The 22,606-nt window shown below is 34.6% G+C and overlaps 1 protein-coding gene across 2 annotated transcripts in view; it reads left to right on the top strand.

Moving 5' to 3' along the window:
• The window catches only part of LOC145692834 (apoptosis-inducing factor 3-like), a 49,733-nt gene extending 30,967 nt beyond the window's left edge, over positions 1-18,766 (top strand). For both annotated transcript variants that reach the window (XM_081768335.1, XM_081768334.1), the window contains 4 exons: positions 6,327-6,457; positions 9,451-9,779; positions 12,725-12,941; positions 14,840-18,766. In XM_081768335.1, the coding sequence (XP_081624461.1) occupies positions 6,327-6,457; positions 9,451-9,779; positions 12,725-12,941; positions 14,840-15,048 (886 nt within the window). In that variant the 3' untranslated portion in view covers positions 15,049-18,766. The remainder of the gene's footprint in view (positions 1-6,326; positions 6,458-9,450; positions 9,780-12,724; positions 12,942-14,839) is intronic.
• The last annotated feature ends 3,840 nt before the right edge of the window (positions 18,767-22,606 follow it).

Raw genomic sequence — 22,606 nt, 5'->3', positions numbered from 1 at the left:
TAAATTTTTGTGCTTACACTGTGTGTGTGTTGCCATGTTGTGTGTGATTCTCGCATCAATTCCCGATAAAAACAGCAGAATAGAATAGAATATTTTCTATTACCTTAAACAAGGAATGTTGCAATACACACGTCAATAATATACAAAAATCAGATTATTTGTTATAATTTACATTTTTTTTCTTTTATTAATTCGTTAATACTACAAATAACATTGTTTACGAGAAATGCTTTACAATTTTTTTCGAAATCATTACATATCCGTCGAATATATACTGGTAATACATTAGGGCCTATACCAGGGCATAAAAGTTAAGGTCGCGAAGTCGCCATTGGCGACTAGAAATTTAGAGCTGGCGACCAGTGCTCAGTACGAATGGGCCTAAACTCACAGGATGCACAGTTTCTGTTTCACACCAAAAAAATTCTCACTCAGTGAGAGAAAACACGGAATGTGAAATCTTCACAACGGACATGGAAAGTGATCTTCACAATGTTGTAATTCGCCCCCTCCTTTTCTACCCTCAGTGTCTTGGTAGAGTGAGTAGAATATAAACTTTTGTTCTCTTCACTGACGTTGAATCAGACACTGAAAAAGATGTACGGTGAAAACTTCATTACAAGATTCCCAAATCTGCTTTCAATTGTCACATTTTGTGCAATTTTACCTGTGAGTATTATTTCATGTGAGAGAGGCTTCAGCAGTCTCAACAGTTAAGACTGCCTACAGGAATTCACTGAAGACTGACACACTGGACGATTTGCTGACAATTTCCATCAACGGCCCTTCACTTAATGACTTTTGGTCCGAAAACTGTCGACAACTCGTACTTCAGTGCAGAGAGAGCGATACACAAATGTGATATATGAATTGTCCAATTTAAAATTGATTGTCCTGAATCTACTTGTCTGCTTTTGAACTTTTTATGCCCTGATGTAAATCTCTTCCTTTGTCAAACCAAATGCTTTGGGAGAGAGGGATCAGTTTGTATGTGGGAGAGATTGACGACCATCATTTTTGGATTGGCCAGTGCGTCTGACTTTGAAATTTTGCACCCTGTATTATACAGTTTTATGTCAGTATATTTATAGCTTCTTTAGGTTGTATTACCTTAACATGTAAGGTATGTAAATCATCTTTACGTCCTGCAGTATTTGAGTGAACGTTATTGCGATAACCAATATATTCTGTTTTTTGAACGTGCACAAGTCATCAATAAATGTACAAAGAAGGAACTGTCATGATCTGCATTTGCTTAAAGAATGGATTTGCTTTTATTGCTCTTATAGCTTTATTTCTGCCGTTTGAAGATAAGTTGAGCATTCGATGAATTACCCCACAATATTATACCGTATTGAAACAGTCTACAAAGGACTAATGTAGCATCATCTAAAGTGTCAAACAACCGTATACTAAAGGGGATGTAATTGTAACCAGATTTTATATAAAAAAGGATCCTTTAGCAATAAGTGTTAGAAATAAAAACTCATGATTCTTAATAGAGATTTTTGGTAGCAACAAGTATTAAGAGGAAAATAAAGCACTTAGGATTAGCAACTTTTCGTGGAACAATCGCACCCCAAATGATGAAGATCCATGATCGTCCTTCTCTCACACAGATAGCGACGGCAGTCTTCTTTTGGAATAACGGTGAAGCGTTCTCAATCAGGATCCAACGACGGACCGTAAGCAATAGCCCCGTTCGTCACTTCTCGACCCGTTTTGTTCTGGCTATACCTCAGACGTTATGAATCGATAGCACATCACCAGACCTACCAAATCACCTGATTGCGATCATAACCCCAAAATAGCCATAGGAATGTCCGTATTCTTCATGTATCTAGAGCTGACGATAGTTGCAAATCCATGTCGAAAATCAGGAAAAGAGCAAAGCTCAAGTTGTTAGGAGACAAATTTCCTGGGTCGGTGCTTCTTAGAGGTGTCAATATCCAGGAGATGGCTATACGCAACGGACAATTGCCCAGACGTTGACACAACTGTGAGGGCTAGCAAGACACAAAACTTATAGAAGTGACTGAAGTCATCAAAAACATTGATTTAACACGTGTGAGACTTAAGTAATGCGACGTAAGGGGAAAAGGTAATGGGAAGTGCTACCAATGTTTATTACAAATCATTTACAAATACAAGGCCTTCCTTGTAGTAAAGCAAACAGAAGGTAATTAGTTATTTCCTAGTTGAAAATATGATATCAGCTGGCAATGTCGGTGGTCGGTGTAAATGACATCTAACAGGCGATGAACTCCAACAGCGAAGCCTCTTAAGCTCTCAATGGATGAATGACTGATTTAGATGTAAATAAAGTTGCCGGTTCTGACTTCGCATCCCGTAACAGTATTGTAAATGACAATAATAAAAAAAAAAAGCATAATGTGCTATAAGAAGCACGGTTCCAGTAACTGTTGTCCTTAGTTTGTGAATTTATAACAATATTCTACGGTACGTGACGTTTGGGCGCCGCCATTTGGGCGCGGACGTTTGGGCCCCGCCGTTTGGGCACTGGACGTTTGGGCGCGAAGCCATTTGGGCGCCAGACGTTTGGGCGCGAGTCAAATTAAAAAGTCATTATGTTAGGCGCTGAGTACTATGTTCAAATTAAGATATCACAAGGTGTCTACTGTAGTGGAAGTCCTTGAATTATACTGGATGTTGTTTTACATACTAGAAATATTGGAATTTCAAAATTCTAAAAACTGAATTAACAATTAAATTTTGTAAATTTAAGTTTCAGTCAAAGTTAAGTGTGCTTTTTATTTGATAACTTTTCAAGCCATAGGTAAGTAGACCAGGCTAGATATGATTGCCTGCATTACATACATAGTGAGCCCATTCCATTAAAAAACTTAAAGCAGGCCTTCTACTGTAGTTATGCGATAAGTGTAAATGCCAAACACATTTCTAGTGGCTAAATGATCAATATATGTACACTTAACAATTATTTTTCACTTTGAAATCTTTCTTTTTTTCCTTTCGCTACTTTCTTCAATGCAGATTACATGCTTACAATAGGACGAAAAAAAAAGTGTGTTAAGTTTTGATTTTTATATTGGAATGTTAAAAAAAAAAAAAAAAAAAAAAAAAAGTGATACCCGAAATACGGCATACTGCAGTTCCTAAACTCAATGTCTTAGACACCCTGTATTAACATCTTTTCCTCAACTCGATTAGAATTTAGGATTTTTATATTTCTGGGCTTTCGGCATCTAAGGCTATTTAGCCCGTCACGTTTGAGGGAGTACACTACCCGGGGAATGCGGAGGAAGGAAGCGGACTGGACCTATAAATTACGTACCACCCCGGCATTTGCCTGGTGTGAATAAGAAAAACCCAGGAAAACATCATTCAGGGTGGCTGGTGTGTGACAAAGAGCGTATTACAATTTTTCGACAGAATGCCCCCACCGGGGGTCGAACCCGGGACCGCTCGTACCGAAGGCGAGAGCATTAGCGACTACGCTACGCGGGGCCACTTCCCTCAACTCAAGTGCGCGGAAATCTTTTATTGGTAGTTCTTTATTGGACTTCAGGAAGAGAAGAGTTTGGCAAACGTAATACGAAAGAAAACAAATTTTAATATTCATAAGTATGTAATTATTAACTTTAAAAAATACAAAAATTAAATCAATATGTTTTAATTAACATTAACAAAATTATTAACAGTTCGTCTGATTCCTTCATTTCCTAGCTTTCTTATATAATACAAAAATGAGATCATTAGATCAGAAGTACAAGAATCGTGAACAACCGAAAAATCAATCCATGACGAGGTTAGGCAACAAGTGCCACAAACGCATTAAACTATTTAATTTAGATGAATAAATAAGATAGAGATAGAAAATATACAGATAAATGAGGTGAAATAAAGATAGAAGTGTAGGAAAAGTATATATCTTGATTCGCGCTTAGTTTTCAGTGCCTAGCTTACTTTATATGTCGTAAATTGTGATTTTTACTATGTACCTCGCGCCCAAATGTCTGGCGCCTAAACGACTTTGCGCCCAAATGTCCGGCGCCCAAACGGCAGCGCCGAAACGTCCGCGCCCAAATGGTGGCGCCCAAACGTCCTGTCCCGATATTCTAGAATAGTCTCTTACATAGATTTTCAGTATGTGCGTTTCAGTTTAGCTTTAGATATAGATTCCCAGAAATTTTACAGAATGGCATGTATCTACTTCAGTCACATGATTACCAAGATAAAAATGAATGGTTTCTGTCTTAGATTCGTTGAGATAGTTCGTTATACTTTAACCATGTTGATAATATTTCTAATATTTCGTTGCTTTTACTACCATTAAAGTATTATCTGTATTTAGAAGTGTTGTCATCAGCATATAAAACAGATTTATAAGGTAGGAAACTTGAAGCATTTACGTAGATAAGAATGAGTAAAGGTCCTACTAACACTCTCCTGTGAGGGACCCCTGATGTTACATTTAAAAAACTTGACTTTTCATTCGCAATACAGACAGTCTGTCATCTATTACTAAGGTAGGATTTCATTAATGACGACTCAAGTCTTCCTAACACCGTAATAATATAATTTTGCAACCAATATATCGTGTGATATTGTATCGAAAGCTTTACTGGGATCTAGCAATGTTGCACACGTATATAAATTACTTGGATAGTAAGTTATATACAAGTTAAGAATGACTGTCTGTTGCAACTAGGGAGGTAAGATTGAATCTACTTCCCGCTGCAGCTCGAAATAAGTAAGGCAAGTCTTGCCCGTTGCAGCTCAGAGTCAATCGTCTCTCACATCCAATGTAGCTTGGAGAGGTGTAGAATATGACCAATTAATAACTGATGTCTTCTGTCTCGAGGTGTCCATTTTTATAGCTAGTATTTGAAGGCGGAGTCTGTGGAGGAGTTGAAGGGATTCTTTTCGTGTTTCTTCGTGTTCCATCGGAGACAGTATCCGTCGGTTGCTTGGTGGTGCTTGTACCGAAACATGGTTTATTTACGCTTCCGATATGAGGGAGATATTGGAATGTCTTCTGTGTTCTCATAATTTTTTCTCTACGTTTTCAGTTGCATGTGACGTGGTCAGTATGTAACACCACTAGATCCTTCTTTCTTTTCTTTGTCTGATCCTTTAACACTAGATCTGTTAACATCATTAAATTTATCTGTCATAATCAAATTCTACCTTCAGTACCTTCTTTTTCAAGCGCTTACCAAGAATTGTCCCACACCATCATGGCCGTCCTTTTAATTACCTGAGTAAATTATTCTGTATCCTTCTCTTCTCAACTTCCCATCTAACTTCATAAACTTATACCAAGTCTAAATTATTTTGTTTCATTTGTTTTTTAAGATTATCCAATTTCCCTTCCCTCCCTCCCTCCTCGACGTACGTTTCATGTGCCTATTTTAAACCTTCTGCTCTTGGTTATCTTCTTTCTCTAGCAATCTTTCTCACCTCGTCCAATAGTGCTTCCTAAGACATCCTCCTCCCGGAAATCCGATTGGAGGGATATTTTACTTCCAGAACTATATTTTGACTTGCAAAAGACCATTGTACAGGGGTGGACACTTCTAAATGGTACAGCCATATGGAGATTTACGGCTAAGGTGTACCATTTAGAAGTGTCCACCGCTGTACATACGTTCTGCTGTCAGCAAACTATGCTAAAATAATGATAGTTTTCTGTTGCCTTCCACCATGCAATATCCCAGCCGTTAAAGTCACCCTCACCATTCCTGGGACAAATTGGCCAAATTGTACCAATCCCATGGTTTCAGCCAAATTGGCTGGTGGAGAATTGCATCCTTTTCCCAGAACAGTCTTCGTCTGATTACTCCATGTAGACCAGTTCGGTAGGGGTGGCCCGTCTAGTAGTGAACTGCTGCCGAAATAGCTCTAAATTTTACTGTAGCATGCAATGCTCCTTACCCAACATGTGTGTCTTCATAGAGGTGGTGTTTATCAGGGACAAAAAAAGAACAATTTTAATTTCTTTTATATGCTTTACATAAAATGAAATCCGTCCATTACATTTTTATTTATTTACTCTAATCTAGTATTATTGATATGTTAAACCATGTAAACTCTCCTCTGATATTTAAATAATTGTACTATGTGAGCTGTAGTAGTTTTATTTGCTCACATAGAAAAGTTCTGATATTATAATAATAAATATTTGTAGCTATCCATGTTAAATTCCTTGTATGTTATTTGCCAAATTATTAAAAACCTTTCTTGCTGAGGCCATAATAATAGTTTGGATGGATTCTACAAGTATTGATTTCCGTTGACTTTGATACTCGTTATCACTTCTCATTCAAACTTCTGAAATTTCACAGGCCAAGGAATTTGAGTGTTCCGGGATCTGATTTGAAGAACGTTTTCACTCTAAGAACCGTAGATGATGGGCATATGATAGTCAGAGCTTCAAAAGAGAAAAATGTAGTTATTATAGGCTCGTCATTTATTGGTAAGTATAGAGTCTGTGAGGTTCTTCCAGTTGTCTATTATTAAACTACTTGAATCTAAATTAAGAGGTGGTTTTCATATATGTATATATAGTTTTAAAATTTTTTAAAGTTATTTTGTATAGAAAGAGGAAGTTAATCCTTTAATTTAGGTCGATGAGTTGTATGTACATTCCTATGAAATTTCCAGTTATTATTTTCTAGCCACAATTTTTGTTTGAATCGATTTCTTAAAAATTTAAATCATATCTTTCTTCTCAAATAATACAAGTCGCGAACTGAAGAAAAAACATTAGAAACTAGTGTTAAATGTTAATTATGCCAATTAAGTGGAAGTATTGGGATTGAATTTTGAATTAATTCCCAATCGTCAACCTATTTTAATCCCAAACAATGTTTCTTAAGCATTAAGCGGAAAGTACAGCAACGTTTATCAACATGGCACCTTTTCTCACAAAAGTTATTGATATTTGGTAGGGACATACTTTTAAAAAAATCGGACGGTCCAGAACTAGCTTGCGGGAGGAAATACGTAATTTTCGCGTAAAGTTATGTAAAATGTACAAAATTTTTAAATTCGGGGAGAGGATCGGACTCCCTTAAATACGCCCCTATTATCTAAGAACAAACAGACGAGCACACAAAAGTTCTCGTCTTAAATGTCAATGGTGATTTCCCCGGTGGAATAGTTAATGATTTACAAACCCTATGTTGCGAAGAGAATAAAGCAGGATTCCCCCGTTACCCGTTCAAAACGGGATTTTCTCTAATCATCTCTGCATGAAACACTGTGCTGTACATACAATTGCATCTCATTTTATTATGATTATAATCTTCCATAATCGAAATAACAGAACAGAAACGGTATTTCACTTATTTTCACTTTAATTTATTTCGGAATTTGATTTAAATCAACGATTTTTATTTAAAAAGTCAGGTGATTTAAATCGATCCACCCTGTTTTAAACGATCTACTAGCACATATACTTTGCACTAGAATTTCTTTTGTAGTGATATAAGTAATTTAGAACTAATCCTGTAAAATTGTGTTCACCATTGAAAAACGTTTGTCAAGTTACTTTCGTGATTATAAACTTAAGACTTATGTGATTTTTCTACTTACCACTAACTCAAAAATTCTGTTAAGCAATTGCTACATACCAATACTATATTCTTGTTGTTTTTAATTTCAAATCATTAACATTCCAATAACTTGCTGATCTGCACTAACATTAAACTACTGTAGAAAACTTGACACCAACTACTTAATTATTATGTACCTTAATATGTGTAAATTTCAGTTACGAGTATAATTGCCATTTTAACTTGCTGTTACGACTTTGTAGCATGCTTTGTTTCTTAAAATTTCTGCAAATAGCAACGTAACACATAAGAATATCTTAATAGTTTCAAAATTAAGTTAAAGTTTGCTCTGAAAACAAAACTGCAATATCCGGTGTTCGATACTTCGTAAAAGTACGTGTGATTTTATCCCGCGTAAACTATCGTCCACTTTATTTTATTTATTTTTTTGTTCCGTTTTGTTGAAGTTGATCGTTCATTTCATTGGATGGGGTTGATTTGTGTTTAATACTCCCTTTCAGCAGTGAGGCTGTATCAGACATGGACCTACGGTTTAAGATAGAACCCGAATCACTGTAATGCGTTAAAATGTTCGTGTTTTTCCGCCGTGAATCGAACTCAGGACCACGTGCTAGCCACTTGACCATCGGGAAAGGCAGTTGACTTCCTTGTTCATAAAGCCTTGGAGCTGAGAAAGGGCATTAGAAGACTAGACATGCTTAAGAATTTTACTAATTATCTAACTTGTGATTTTAGTCACAGGCGACACAGTAGTAGAACGCTCATATCTGGTGCTAGGGGTCCCTGGTTCGATTCCATATCAAATAAGTTCGTGGTGGATTTTGTCGACCCGTTTCCTTCCCCATTATCATTTTATCAATTATTTCGTTATTCACCTTCCTTAATCATCCGTCCCGTTTAGCCCACAGGGCATAACGGTAAAACGTGAAACGAGAAATTTCATTTCATATTCTCAAATGTTGCACTATTAGCTATCAAGTTTCACGGTGATTAAAAGTAGGAGAAAGGAGACATGGAGGGGTGGAAAGGAACCTTTGGATTCTTCTATTTGCCTAAAAAAGGAGAATGCTAATTGTATGAGTAATACACTGGATATTGGCAATAAAATCTTAAGTGAATAAGGTCAGTTTTGTCAGTGTTTAATGTAATTTTTTAACCAATATCTGAAATTATTAGTGAAATTTTAGCTATGCTCTCAAATTACTTCCTGGGGGTCTTGGTGGGTCAGTGATAGAGCTTACCTCTGGTGTATAGAGTCCCTGGTTCGATCCCCTTCCAAGTTTGGGGTGGAAAGCATCATATCTGTGGATTTTCGCGGGGTACTCCCGTTTCCTTTCACTAATTCTTCCATCATTCATTTGCTGTGATCATTGTCTCTCTTAGCCTAAAGGGCATGATCATGGGACGTTGAACTGAATGATTTCATTTCATTTCTTAAATTACTTCCGATCTTCGGTTATATTAAATATTGGCTATTTCAAAAGAATAGGTTAATTTCCACTAAACAAACAATTTTGTACTTTAAAAATAAATAGTATATCTTTATTTAATACAGCGCCATGTATAACTAAAAGTACATTTAACGGAGATAAATGAATTCTTTGTCTGAGACATCACTTGCAAATATATTTGAATGAACTAATTCAATCTGTAAGAGAGTCATTTTCTTCATTATTTAGAAATGTAAATTGTAAATTGCTTGACTCATCTGAAAAGTATGAATGATAAGTTTTAATTCATCTTATTCTGTACAAAGGCTTTCGAAAGAAAATGGGCGGCTGGGTTTATTTTTGACTGGTTTTGTTTGTATAATGTTATATTCTTAGCGGCTACATGATTGCATATAACAGCAGTACTATGATATAGTGATGATGGTATTATGTTCTTTCAGGCATGGAATGTGCATCCTATCTTGTAGACAAAGCAAAGTCTATGACAATTGTTGGTCGGGATTCCGTTCCTTTCAAAGCTGTATTAGGTGAAGAAATAGGCGCAAGACTGAAAGCGTTTTTCGAAGAGAAAGGAGTGAAATTCCGCATGAACGCAGAGGTTGAGCGTTTACATGGACAAAATGGCACACTGAACGAAGTAATATTGACTGATGGTTCTAAACTTCCAGCAGATGTATGTATTGTTGGTATTGGAGTTGTGCCTAATACTGAGTTCCTTACAGGGTCAGGCATCTTATTGAACAATGGTGGATGCATCGAGGTGGATAAGGTTAGTTTGAGTAATAAATAAAAGTTCTTATACAGTGAAACGTCCAAGAAAAGCTTGTTGCTACACAAGAGAGATCTGAAGTTCTCTGCTTGTCCGTTCTGTGCATTTAAATGTATTAAGTATGCAGGAAACAGAAATGTATGTATGGACATGCATGTACGGTTTGCTTCTTACTGAAAAATATTGCCCTTACTAGCTCCCGGTACAAGCATATGGGAACTTACATGATGTAACACACAAGGTCATTGATTGGACCGGGACCTCCGGCATACCGTTCGATGCGTTAACCACTACGCTCCCCAGAACAGCCACTTACTCTCGAGGTGTGTGCTCTCATTTTGGACCACGTGGATTGTACAGTCCGCAGCAAAAAACCTGCAACATAAGCATGTAAGTTTATTGTGAAACTACGCCTAACAGCCCAGGGAATAAACATAACGTCTAAGTGGCACGAATCACGCCAGAGAAACCTCGGCGTCCTCTCCTGCACACTTATTTTGGAGCAAAAGACTTCGTCGTTTCACAATAAACTTACATGCTCGTGTTGCAGGTTTTTTGCTGCGGACTGTAATGTAACAATATACTTTTGTTATTTTGGTTTTAGTCCTAATTCTAACATTATATTATCTTATTGAGCCACAATGAATAAACTAAATTGACATAATGCAAAATGTCGTTTATTTTATACTTTCTTATTACAAACTTTGTGATCCTTAAAAAGTAGTTGTCATTATGTCTAACCTTGCTTCTGTTTCTATCGTAACATATATATATACGTAGTCTTGGTGATTTTTAGGAAAATATAAACAACAGAACATACACTGATTTATAACAAGATACATATATCCTTTTTTTAATTCTTTTTAACCTAGCTGGCTAGTGCATATTTATAGAAAAGATCACATATTTTGCCCAAAGAATATAATTAAAAATACAACATATCGTTATAGTACCACAGATCCCTGCTGTGATTAGACAATCCTGTGTCCATACACCTAGCACCTTACGACTTGTGATTTCATATATACTAGTGAAAGGAGGAAGCAATAGATTCTTTTTACACACCAGATCCTTTATAGGTGTGAATTTTATAACACAAATTCTATTCACTATATTCTATTTTATTCTATAGCACACTAATTCTGTTTACTCTTTGTGTGTTACAGAATTCTTTGTGTGTGTGTGTTTCCTCCCACATTCCCATTCAAGCAATATTTCATAGTAGACTACCAGATATAATTATACTTTCATTAATCGTCTAAAAGGAACTTCTAATTTTCGTGTAATTGTCCGCGAAATATGTTTTCCTTCTTCCAAAAGGCTAGTATGCCTTTCTTATCCTTTCTTTCAGTTTTCATTGATATTTCAGATCTTTACTAGAAGGGCTATGTAGGTAGCAAAAAATATGAATACGTATTCTGCTTTCTTTCCTTCAACTTCCAGCTTTTTTTCATTTATTTATTTTCATTCCATATTATTTTTAGCTTTTCATCGAGTTTCCTAACATGTTGTCATTTTTCGATGTAGATTTTTTTAAACAAATACAGATGATTAAAATAATAGTAATAATACGATAAATGAATTTTAGTGATTAGTTGCTCATAAGAAATATACATGAACCAACAGGTAAGTGTTAGAATAGGGGAGAAAATGACAGGGGAGTGCAATTGAATGGAGAATTCGATAGCCCTCTCTCGCGTACATTATTTAATATATGTCTAGAAGAGATAGTCAAAAAGAGTCTACAAAACGAAGACAATATTTCAGTAAGAAGTGGGATAATTAGGTGTATATGGTTTGCACATATATGCTTGTTTCAGAATCTTGAAGGGAAAATCAATATGATGTTGGATCATAAAATGTTGGAAGGACAGTGAAGAATATGCGATTAAAATAAATGTTGGTGATTGAAACGAAGGTGTCGGTGTGAAATATAGAAATAGGAGGGAAGAAAATAGAACAGATGACTAGTTTTCGATACCTGAGTAGTATTATTAGTAATGATACGAAATGTGAACGTGAAATAAAAGCAGGGATAGGAATGGCGAAAGAAGCCTTTAGGAGAAAGAAAGGTCTGTTTTGTAGGACCTTGAATAAAGAGTTGAGAAAAAGACTCATAAAATATTTCGTGTGGAGTACGGCTATTGTACTGTATGGGTCAGAAACATGTACATTACGCAAAAATGAGAAACAACTGGAAGATTTCGAAATGTGGTTGTGGAGAAGAATGGAAAGAATTAGCTGGATCGAGCGGAAAACGAATGACATGGTGTAAGAAATGTTATGGAGAAAAGAAATGGAGAAAAGAACAATTTTAGATATTATTAAGAAGAGGAAGAGAAACTGGCTGAGACATTAGGTAAGGAGAACTATATCATGAGGGACGTGCTAGAGGGTATGGTGGCAGGAAAGAGAGGGAAAGGGCGAATAAGACTATAATTAATGGACGATACCAAAACAGAAAAATCGTACGTGAAGACGAAGACGTTAGCGGAAGACTGTGGAGCATGGAAGATTCTCAGTTGCAGCAAGTCACCTGCCAATAATGGCAGAATAATAATAATAATATTTATTATTATTTCAAATTACTGAGTAGCGATTAAAATTTTTAACGATTGAACGTAAGCGTTAATAATTTCATGATTAATTTAGTCCTCTACGTTTTACAAAATAATTTTTAGTTGTAATTGACTGAAATTTAAGAAATTTAAAATTTCTTTTTCTGTCTCTTATAGTAGCAGTAAGCGTGAGATTAACATCCATTCTCGAATTACAGCCATCGAAATTTTTTGGTTAAATTACAGCCAAATTTTGGTGTTAATTGTATTAATTGTAAATTCATTAACCTCTCTGATCGAATTTTAATTGTTAAGTTACTATTTCTCTTGCCTTAATTTTAATTCATGAAATTTTATTTTTTCAAATGAGTGCTTTTTTTCTTTCAGTACTTAAAGACGAATGTAGATAACGTTTATGCTGGAGGAGATATAGCCGCTGCACCTTTATTCATATATGATAATAAACCTGTCTCTATTGGACATTGGCAATTGGCACACTATCACGGGAAATCAGCTGCACTGAATATGCTTGGGAAACAAGAGGAGTTACGAAGTGTACCCTTCTTTTGGAGTATGCTGTTTGGCAAAAGCATCAGATACGCAGGTGAGAATGTTTTGATAGTATGTAATTCGATACCACATGAGTGAATGTGATTTCTCGATTACCTGTTAGTAATAATGAGTAGAATTAATGATTTATTTTAGTTGAGTTTGAACAACATTACACCTTGTTATTAAATAAAGAAAACATTCCTGATACAATTTGTTCTCACATATCAGGCCAAGTTGTACCAGATTGCAGGAAAGTTATAGGTTCGCTAGTCCAGGTCTCAATAATCTGGTAGGTATGTGCTCATCTTGACGCGTCCACGTTTCCAAAGAGTCCACCAGAAAATGCCGGATTACTGGATGGACCGAAGTAGCGCACGGCCGGATTATCGATAGTGTACTGCAATTCAAAAACATCTGATTGATGCAAAAGTTTGTCTCGTTTTTGAGACAAACTTGAAGAAACAGTTGCTTTCTTAAACATAAGAGTTTTAATTATTAAAATACGTGCCGAATACCACATCTCTGTATCCTAAAAGATATTTCATAGAGAAGTAATACTTATCTTCTTGCTGGACTTAGAAAAGAGAAAAATAACACAGAACCTTGACAAAGTTGAAGATACTAGTATTGGAATTTGTGTGGCGCAGAGTAGGTTACAAGGATATTGCAGTGAGTGAGCACCTTTCTACCGTATATTATAGTTAGATACTCTCATCACAATTTGCAGACTTTTTTTTCCGACCGTCTTTATATTTAAACCGAACTATTCTACGATAAACGTAAGAAACAATCAACTTTTTTCCTCACTTATATCATCTGAAGGTACACATTTTATGAAAGCGATAAAACGTACGACTGGATCAGAATTGAACCCGGATTTTCAGCTTACGTATCGGTGCGTTACCTATTACGCTTCCTTGTGCATTTTTCGGTCAGCTACATATATGATAATGGCTTATATGCCTAATTAAATCGTCAGAGGTGTTCTGTAGTATTGATAGTGGGCTGTCCAAGCACAGCAGGAGTTAAGGTACAGTCCATGTAATCCACTAAGAGTGCGATAGTGTGTGACTGACAGGGATGGTTCGTTTCTCTGGGCAGTTGGGCATTTTCAGCGAATTTCCAGAAGTTCGTTACTGTATTCTCTTTCTATGTGTGTGTATCTTGTTATTTGTGAATTTTTCTATTTTGAGCCCTCCATTCGATAGAGCATCAAAAACTATCTGAAAGAAGTGATGCAATTTTCCACATCACTCTTACCGTTCCCGAAATATTGGCCAAAGAAGTCCCAATTTCGGGAGATTTAAGGAGCCATATTTCCGGAAGTCATAGATCATATTGGTGCTGATCAGTACCTAAAGGATGGTGAACATTTTGGTACCAAATAGTAGCCAATTGCCCCTGGCGACTGTTTCCCAGATATTGGCCAAAAAAAGTTCGGATTTCGGGAAATTTAAGGAGCCATATCTCAGGAGCCGTAAGTCATAGAGAAGATATTTTGCGAATTTTCATTTTGTGCCCTCTATTTAGAACATGTTTCTTCGTAAAACAACATATCATAGAACGTTTTAACAGAACTGTTAAAACATGCGGAAAAAATTTAGTACTTCAGGAAATTATAAATGGGTAGATATATTACAAGAATTGTTTAATGACTAGAATAATAAAGTACATAGAACAATTGGTATAAAGCTTGTAGAAGCTAACCCTTTGTACCCTATCAGCTCTTGAACTTATGAAGAAATTAAATACGATTGGGGTCAAAAAGACCCCAGGTAGGTTACACGGGTAGAAAAATTCTTTCTTTAAGTTCGTTCTGCCAATTCTCTTGGAGCATTCTCAACTATTTTTTTTTTTTTTTCCAGCCTTTGAATGCTGTTCGACGTATATGGTTTATAATTGTGAAAGCGTTTGTCAATCTTCAGGTTTAAATTTATGTAATATTTTCAGGGTATGGAGCTGGATTTGATGGTGTTTTAATAACTGGAAGTCTGGAAGATTTAGCCTTCGTAGCTTACTACTGCAAAGGAGACAAAGTGATTGCTGTGGCCACACTGGGCTCCGATCCAATTGCTGCTAAATATGCCGAGTTGGTTACCAGTGGAAAATCTTTGTCGAAGTCTCAGATATTGAAAGATCCGTCTGGATGGACTAAATGAGTAAATGTTGGGGAACCAAAGCAGGTATCTTTGGTTTATTTAGATAATAAATGCAACGTGGCTGAAAGATTTCTGTGATTATATTTTCTGAACGATTTTTTGTATATTTCTATGCTTTGTATGTATTTTGTACAGAATATGAAACGAAAAGAGAATATTTTCGTAATAATTTTGTGCAGATTTTGTAAATTAGATAGTTTTCTAGTTACAACTAGTTTATATAGTTGATTTTCTTTACTTTAGTCCTTTATGCAACATACCCATTGGCGTCCTTTTTCTGTCATATTTTTTAGTAGCTTGGATTGAGTTAAAAATGTTTTCGTTAACATAGTGTTTACTTGGTGTATTATTTGTCATACTTCATGGTCGTACATCCAATTACAACATGTAATTGTTAATTACAATGAATGAAACTTTTTTGTAAATATTTCGTTGATTTAATGAACTCCAGTTCTTAATAAATCATACTTTTAAAAAAAGCAAATAAATAAATAAATAAAACAGTGCACTATTTGTAGCCATCTTAAGTAAAAATAATGTAAGATTCCAATGGTTTCGGTAGCAGATAAAGAACAGTTATGGCATGATATTTACAATCTCCTCCAACTCGTTTTCGTAGCTCCAGAGCCAAGTACCGTGTTTTTGTCTAAATTGTGATAAAGGTAGAAAACAACGTGCCCTGCGGGGCTTCTAACCCCTTTTGCTCGCTCAGCTATATTTTGTGAAGCAAGTAACTGGAGATCTTATATGTGCAAGATTGGAGGAGAAACCAAAAGATACTCCATTTTGAAATAGATAATTTGTTCATATTTTTGGAAACAAAACTTCAGTAACATTGTGCAAGTAAAGAAATATGCTTCTGCTATTTATTACTATAAATTTAGTAGTATTTTATGTTCATTATAAAAAATTCAGTAGTCTTGGTGCCCTTGAACTTGAAATTTTATATACTGTTAATATTTACAGGAAAACCTATAGTGTTAGTGATATTCATTTGAGTAATTATTTTTCTTCGAAACGTCACTTACAAATAATAAAACCTACATTTAAATGTTGAGTTCAGCAATAGTGTTTGTATATCTTGCATAATTTAGTCCCTTAAATGTATAATGTAACTTTATATAAATTCTCTGTATATAACGAAAATTTCATCATCTGCGTTACACACTAGAAATTTCTTACTTACGTTCTTAAACAATTATGAAATTTTCGAATATTTTAGTATGAATAGATGTATAGTTCAAATTGTAGTAAAGCTGAGCAGCATGATATATGTTCCTACTTATATAATGGTGGTGTTTGTAGGCCTTGTATTAAATGAATGCCAATGGGTATAGTAAATTTTTATATCGTTAAAAAATAATGAATCACTCTGCGTTGTTAGTAGTGCACGTGTTAGCTTAATTATTATTGTTATTATTATTATTTAATTTTCTACTTAAAGTAAGAACCAAAACATTCGTTATTGGTTGATTATTAATTTAATTGCAATGGAACCCTGGTTATGTTAAATAGATTCGGAGGCAGTGGCGGCAATTGGACGTTAAAAGTGGGAGGAGGAGGGGCAAGTCATGATCTGAATATTGGTATATCAGTTTTTCCTGGTTGTTTCTAACACAGTTTGATGAAAGGTTGTATAACTAATAGGATACTATCTTTTTCAGTTAAAATACTGTATATCGTATTTTATATTTTATAAAGTAAATTGACAAGAGCAATGCAAGTAGGTACTAGCCCCTTATACTCTTGAACAACGAAGGCGTAAGAAGAAATTTGATTCCTTGCTCATGAATATCTTAAAATTTTGTCTGGAAAATTGTGTGATCAGAGTATTTAATAACAAACTTTAGGAACTGTCGATTTTTATGAACCACCATTTATGAACCACACCATTATATGAACCCAGGAATACCGATTCTTAAATAATAACTTGTATTTTTTTTTCTTCTTCTCGAAATGTTCTCTGAATTGGTTTCAAAGCGGCTGACTAACATATCGAGCCCTCGTAAGCAGAAATTAAAAGTACGGTGGAATTGTTGCGCTCCAATAGGTTAATTTTTGGGTCATTTTCTGTGGCAATTAAAACGTAATTCCTGTAGCTTAACTTCACGGGAAGACCAATGACCAATACGTACTGACGCAACATCAAATATTATATGGTACCAGTTTTTATTTATTTATTTATTTATTTATGAACCAGTAATTCATACAAAAACTTTAAAGTTTCATTTGGAAATGTATACATTGAGGGGTCACTTCAAAAAAGTGGAGGGACAACTGCCCCCCTAATCTCCGCCCTGTTCGGAAACTAAGTAATTTCAGATAAAATCATATCTTTTAATTTTCCTGCAAATACCGAAATCCATTAAGAACAAAGGAATAGAAGAAAAAGGAAAAAAAAAAAAAAATACATATAAATTTCAACAGGAGGAATTATTAAAACATTATACAAAAGTAAAAATAAAAATGTTTTGTCTGAATATTGTGTATGTTGAAAATCAAAGCCCTTCCCTTTAAGTTTTAAGCATGTGTGTCTGTCAATGGGAGACTATCGATCAATTCAAGATTTAAGCAAGATAACGTTTTATCAGTAAAAGAATGTCTTGTCGACATCATAGAATGTTATACAAATGAATATTATAATTTGAAATTATGTGCAACAATTGCGTAATCTAAATATATTGCGCAAATAGTGAAGTCTGTTGAGTGGGACATCAGTTTACCATCATGAAACATCAAAATCGGGTGTACAAGGTAAGTTATTTTTCTTGTGTATTCATCTCCTGTATACTTCCACATACAACCAATTGACACGCTAACGCAAAACTTGAAACATTCCACATTAAAATTCTGTAAAGTTTATCCTTAGGTGATGCACAAACAGTTAAAATAACATTTAATTTTTCCACAAATATTTCTGTACATTTTCCTTTGTTGAGTTCCTAAACGCAAACCATCACGCTTTCAGGGTTTCATTGCTAGTGATTTTTAGTATCGTAGCTGTATTAAATATACGTATATATTAGCTTTAGAAGAAGAGTATTAAATATATATTAGCTTTAGAAGATCGTGTTTTATGTATTGTGTACTTACTTGTTATGACGTAAATATGAAATGGCATGTGATCGTACAGTTGGTAATTGCTGACACAAATCAGTCATTTATAAATGTTTTGTCGATGCGAAATATAAATATGTAGAGAAAAGTTGGTATTGTAAAAAAAATTAATTATAATTCATGGAACGTCAGAAAGAAAAGAAAACAGACGGTTAAAGCACAACTAAATATTTGTTATTCTGTCATTTTATCAAAGAGCGGACTCCCTTAACCCGTCTTTATGATGATCATTATGACCTATACTATGTTCATTTTATGTGGTCACCTTTAACACAATAGACATCCATGTCAGTCAGTAGTTTACTTTGCGTTTTGAGCTGTAGTGTGTGTCTATACCTAAAACCAAGAAAGAAAATAAAAGATTTTTTTTTTTTTTATCTTTATCTTTCGATCATTGATTGTAATTTTCATGACGGATTAAACCAACCACTATCTAAAACTACTAATGAAGATTTAGAGAAATGTAAAAATTTTGTTATTGCTATACTAGCGAAAACTTCTGAGAAAGTCGTTGCTAATGCATGATTTGATGTACGTAGTAGAAGCGTAATTATTAGACTTAATTCTAACAAAAAAAAAAAAAAAAAAAAAAAAAAGAAAATTATTTAAACAAGAGTTTTGTTACTTACGTAGTAAAGGTTAAGAAAAAACGTTGTACGTGTTGAACTTTTCTATATCATATCTTTCGGTATATGCCCTAATTTAAAGGATTTAATCCAAAATCGTTGCATTAGTTAGGGACCAAATTACATAGCTTCGTAAAATACAGGGTATTAATGTACAGTATTAGTTTAGTTTTCCTTTTTTCTCCTTTGTGAAAGGTAAAAATATCCTTCATATCATGACATAAAAATGTAATTAAAACTATATATGTACAGGTCTGTCTCTAACTATTTTTAAGCTCACCGTATTGAAAAATACTATAGGTATACTGTAAATTATAATTTTGAAGTTTACAGAAATTGCGACATACAAAAGCCATTTTTGAACATGTCTGACTAATAGAGCAAGTAATAGCATGTGTCTTGTTAAAATGACCTGACTGAAATTTATATAAAGAAACAGGAATAAAATGTAAGTCAGATGTTAAAATTTACTGTAAAGATTTCTCTTTATGATCCATAAAGAGGTCGAAAATTTGAAATGACACATTCTGTTTGTGAAATAGTTTTAAGTGAGTGTCCTCAAATTTTCTATTAATAATAATATTTTAACTTATCCGTATTGCATAACAACGTTTTGAGTATTGCTGAAAGATATTATAATTAAATGTTAGTTAGTGCATATCATAACAGTTAAGAAAGTATTCAATATCCTGATTGTTTCAAGCACAAGAGTAAAGCTATAATTTGTGCTTTAATGTTGCCAAAGACGCTCTCAGATCACCTTATATTCCTTCTTGGAATTCTGTAAATGTGGATTTATTTTAGATGTAAGAAAAATATACTTTTAGGATATAATTTATAGAATCCAAAACTTTCCTAACAAAATGTTCGTGTCTAGCTATGTTTAAGAAAATGCTTGAGCTTTAATCTTTGTAAAATGAATGTTTTATCTCCATTCTTAATCAACATTACTTGTAGAAATTGTTTTGTGCCCTAATTCCTGTGAAGTAAGATATTCAAAGTGAAAAAATAACGTGGTTGTTTGATTTTTTTAAAAAAGATAAATGCAAGGGAACAAGCTAATTGCCTTGTAAATATAAATTGTACCTCAGTTCCTGAGATTGTGTGATATAATGAACAATTGTATTGGTGCTTTTGTTTTCAGTATAAGCTACAAGTGAAAACTTTAGAAAACAAATTGTATACTGTAATGAATGCTTTAATTTAGAAACAATGTTTATTATTTTGTACGTTAATTAAATTTGAGAGTTTAGAGATATCTTGAAGGATGCAAGGGAATTAATACAATATTAATTGTTTTGGTTAGTATTGTATCATGAAAGTTAGGTTATAATAAATTCGTATTTCATGAACACATTTAATGACTATTTTTATTTGTGTTTATTTACAAAGTTTCAGATGAAACTACCAGATCTCGTTTAACACTTGTAGATATATAAATAATAATAATAATAATAATAATAATAAAGAGACTACCTGAAGATTTTCCAGTTTCCTCCCACATTCTCATTTCACAATTGTTCATTTTCACCAATCATCTGAATATTTTAGCCTACAGAGCAGAATCGTGGAACGTGAAGCTGAAGTATTTTGTTTAATTTTATTTACAGTACTTATAAGGTGGAATAAGGTATTATTGTTCTGAAACCTCATCTGAACCAAGGATATATATATATATATATATATATATATATATATATATATATATATATATATGTATATATATATATATGTGGTCCCCTAAAAGGCGATATAATCATGGGTAGTGATGAGACCGATAAGCATCAGCACAAGACCCGCTGAAAATAGGATATTGCGGCCCACAGCATCACAGAGCTGCAGTTAGGGTAGAGACTGCGGATCATAGGTTTCTTTGGACGTCCGCCATACATAAATATGGCTTGTTGTTTTGAAATAAGGTGAATGATGATTCATCCGACCATACGGTTTCCAGCCATGAGCGGTCCATGGTGCATGTTCGTGGCATTATTGGCGTTCGTACGTCCATGTCACGTAAATGGTGGCAGACTGATTGTCGACACAGGCTATGGAAGGGGCTGTTTGAGTTTCTCCGTCACTTGCCCCGCAGTTGACTGATGGTTCTGAAAGACAGCCCGCTTCAATACACGGTGGGACATCTTACAGACGGTTTTTTTTTTTTTTTTTTTTTTTTTTTTTTTTTTTTTTTTTTTTTTTTAATATCCCCCGACCACTGTTCGTCTTCGGCGATGTGATTTTGCCGTGAGTTTTTGTAGGCTTTCATCACCTTGGACAGCCTTTTGTGACACACTCAACACACATGTCATTTTGTCACGCTCGTATCACATAATCAGCACCAACAATTTGCTCTTTTTGGAAATGAGAGAGGTCACCCATTTTACACTATTGTCTGCTCAGTGCACTGGACATAGTTGTTCCACTGCTTCTCATGGGAGTACGGAGTTTGCTCTAACACACCACCCCTAAAAGACCAGCGCTGCGGTCGCCACTTGAGTGTTGAAAACCCCGACATCTGACATGTTTCCATTAAATTGATACTATCTGTCAGGCGGTGACAAACCTATCAGGGATTTGAGAAGTCAGGGAATTCTGCCACGGCCGTCTGGCGGAAGGGGGCGACAGGGGGACGTCCCCGCAAATATTTTGAGTATGAGATAAATTGATCAATGCTGAAAGTATTTAGATCGATATGGAAAAAGTAAAAACATAGGCAGAATAAATTAAAGTTATGTTGTCTTAAACATTAGGTTAATGTGATTAGAATGTTCGCCTAACGTGTGTCACTTTCAAAGGAGGATTTTCTTTTTCTTTCTTTTTTTTTAAAAAAAAGTTACGCTTCTTGGTTAGTCAAAGTAGTCTCGGTTGCAGGCACACAATTCTCTCATTGCTTAACCAGCAACAATTGGTTCCCATGACGAAGGGAGACTGGAGAAGGGAAGGAAAGGATGTATAGAAAGTTATCTGCGAATTACGGGAAATCTACAGAGACGGAGAAATATACAATAGAAGCGAAATTGATAAGCGGGATTTAAAAGGATGGAGAAATTTGATTATTGTATATGAGAGTAAATTTCTTGCGAATATTGTAATGTAACATAATTTCAAATCTTCAATGTATATTAAAAACTAGACAAAAGAAACAAATTAATTAGACAAAATTTGTTTTATCCCAGAATTAAAGACAAAAGAAACAAACAGGATGAGGTTCCGTACACGAACTTTTAAGAAAATGAAAGTGAAAATGTCCAAATACAATAACAAAATAAGGAATTGCATACAGGTGAAAAGCCAAAAAGCAGGATATATAAACCATAGAAATTGTAAACAAAGGGGTATTTTTGGGCAGTCCTTTGACAGTCGCTCCATCAGTTAGGACAACTTAAAGTCAACCATCAGAACCTCATCAGGATGGACCTCAGCCTGTACCGCTATAACCTTCTGTAAGTACTTATTAATTATGCCTAGAAACAACGCATAAGAAGTTCGTGCGTGGAGGTCTTCCTCCATGACAGGCATTTTTTTGTTAAATCTTTAATTTCTATATTATTGTCATAACCTTTTCTTTATGTAACTATCTTCATTAAATTATCAAAAATGCATCAAAATTATCTTACTACCGAGTATAACAATAAGCTATCTGCCACAATCACTTTTTCCAATAGTAAAAAAAAAAAAAACATAATTTTAAGTTACGAAACAGTAAAAGGACAGCAAGGGAGAACTACTATGACAATATAGAAACTAAAGATAGAAATGAGTTTTTAATGAGCGAATTAGAGTTTGAGGAGGATGGAAAGAATACATTGAGGAGCCAG

The sequence above is a fragment of the Thermobia domestica genome, chromosome 8, assembly GCF_964235325.1.
Source record: "Thermobia domestica chromosome 8, izTheDome1.hap1.1, whole genome shotgun sequence".
NCBI lineage: Eukaryota > Metazoa > Arthropoda > Insecta > Zygentoma > Lepismatidae > Thermobia > Thermobia domestica.
The sequence above is the reverse complement of the archived record's forward strand: the minus strand, read 5'-3'. Positions and strand labels throughout refer to the sequence as shown.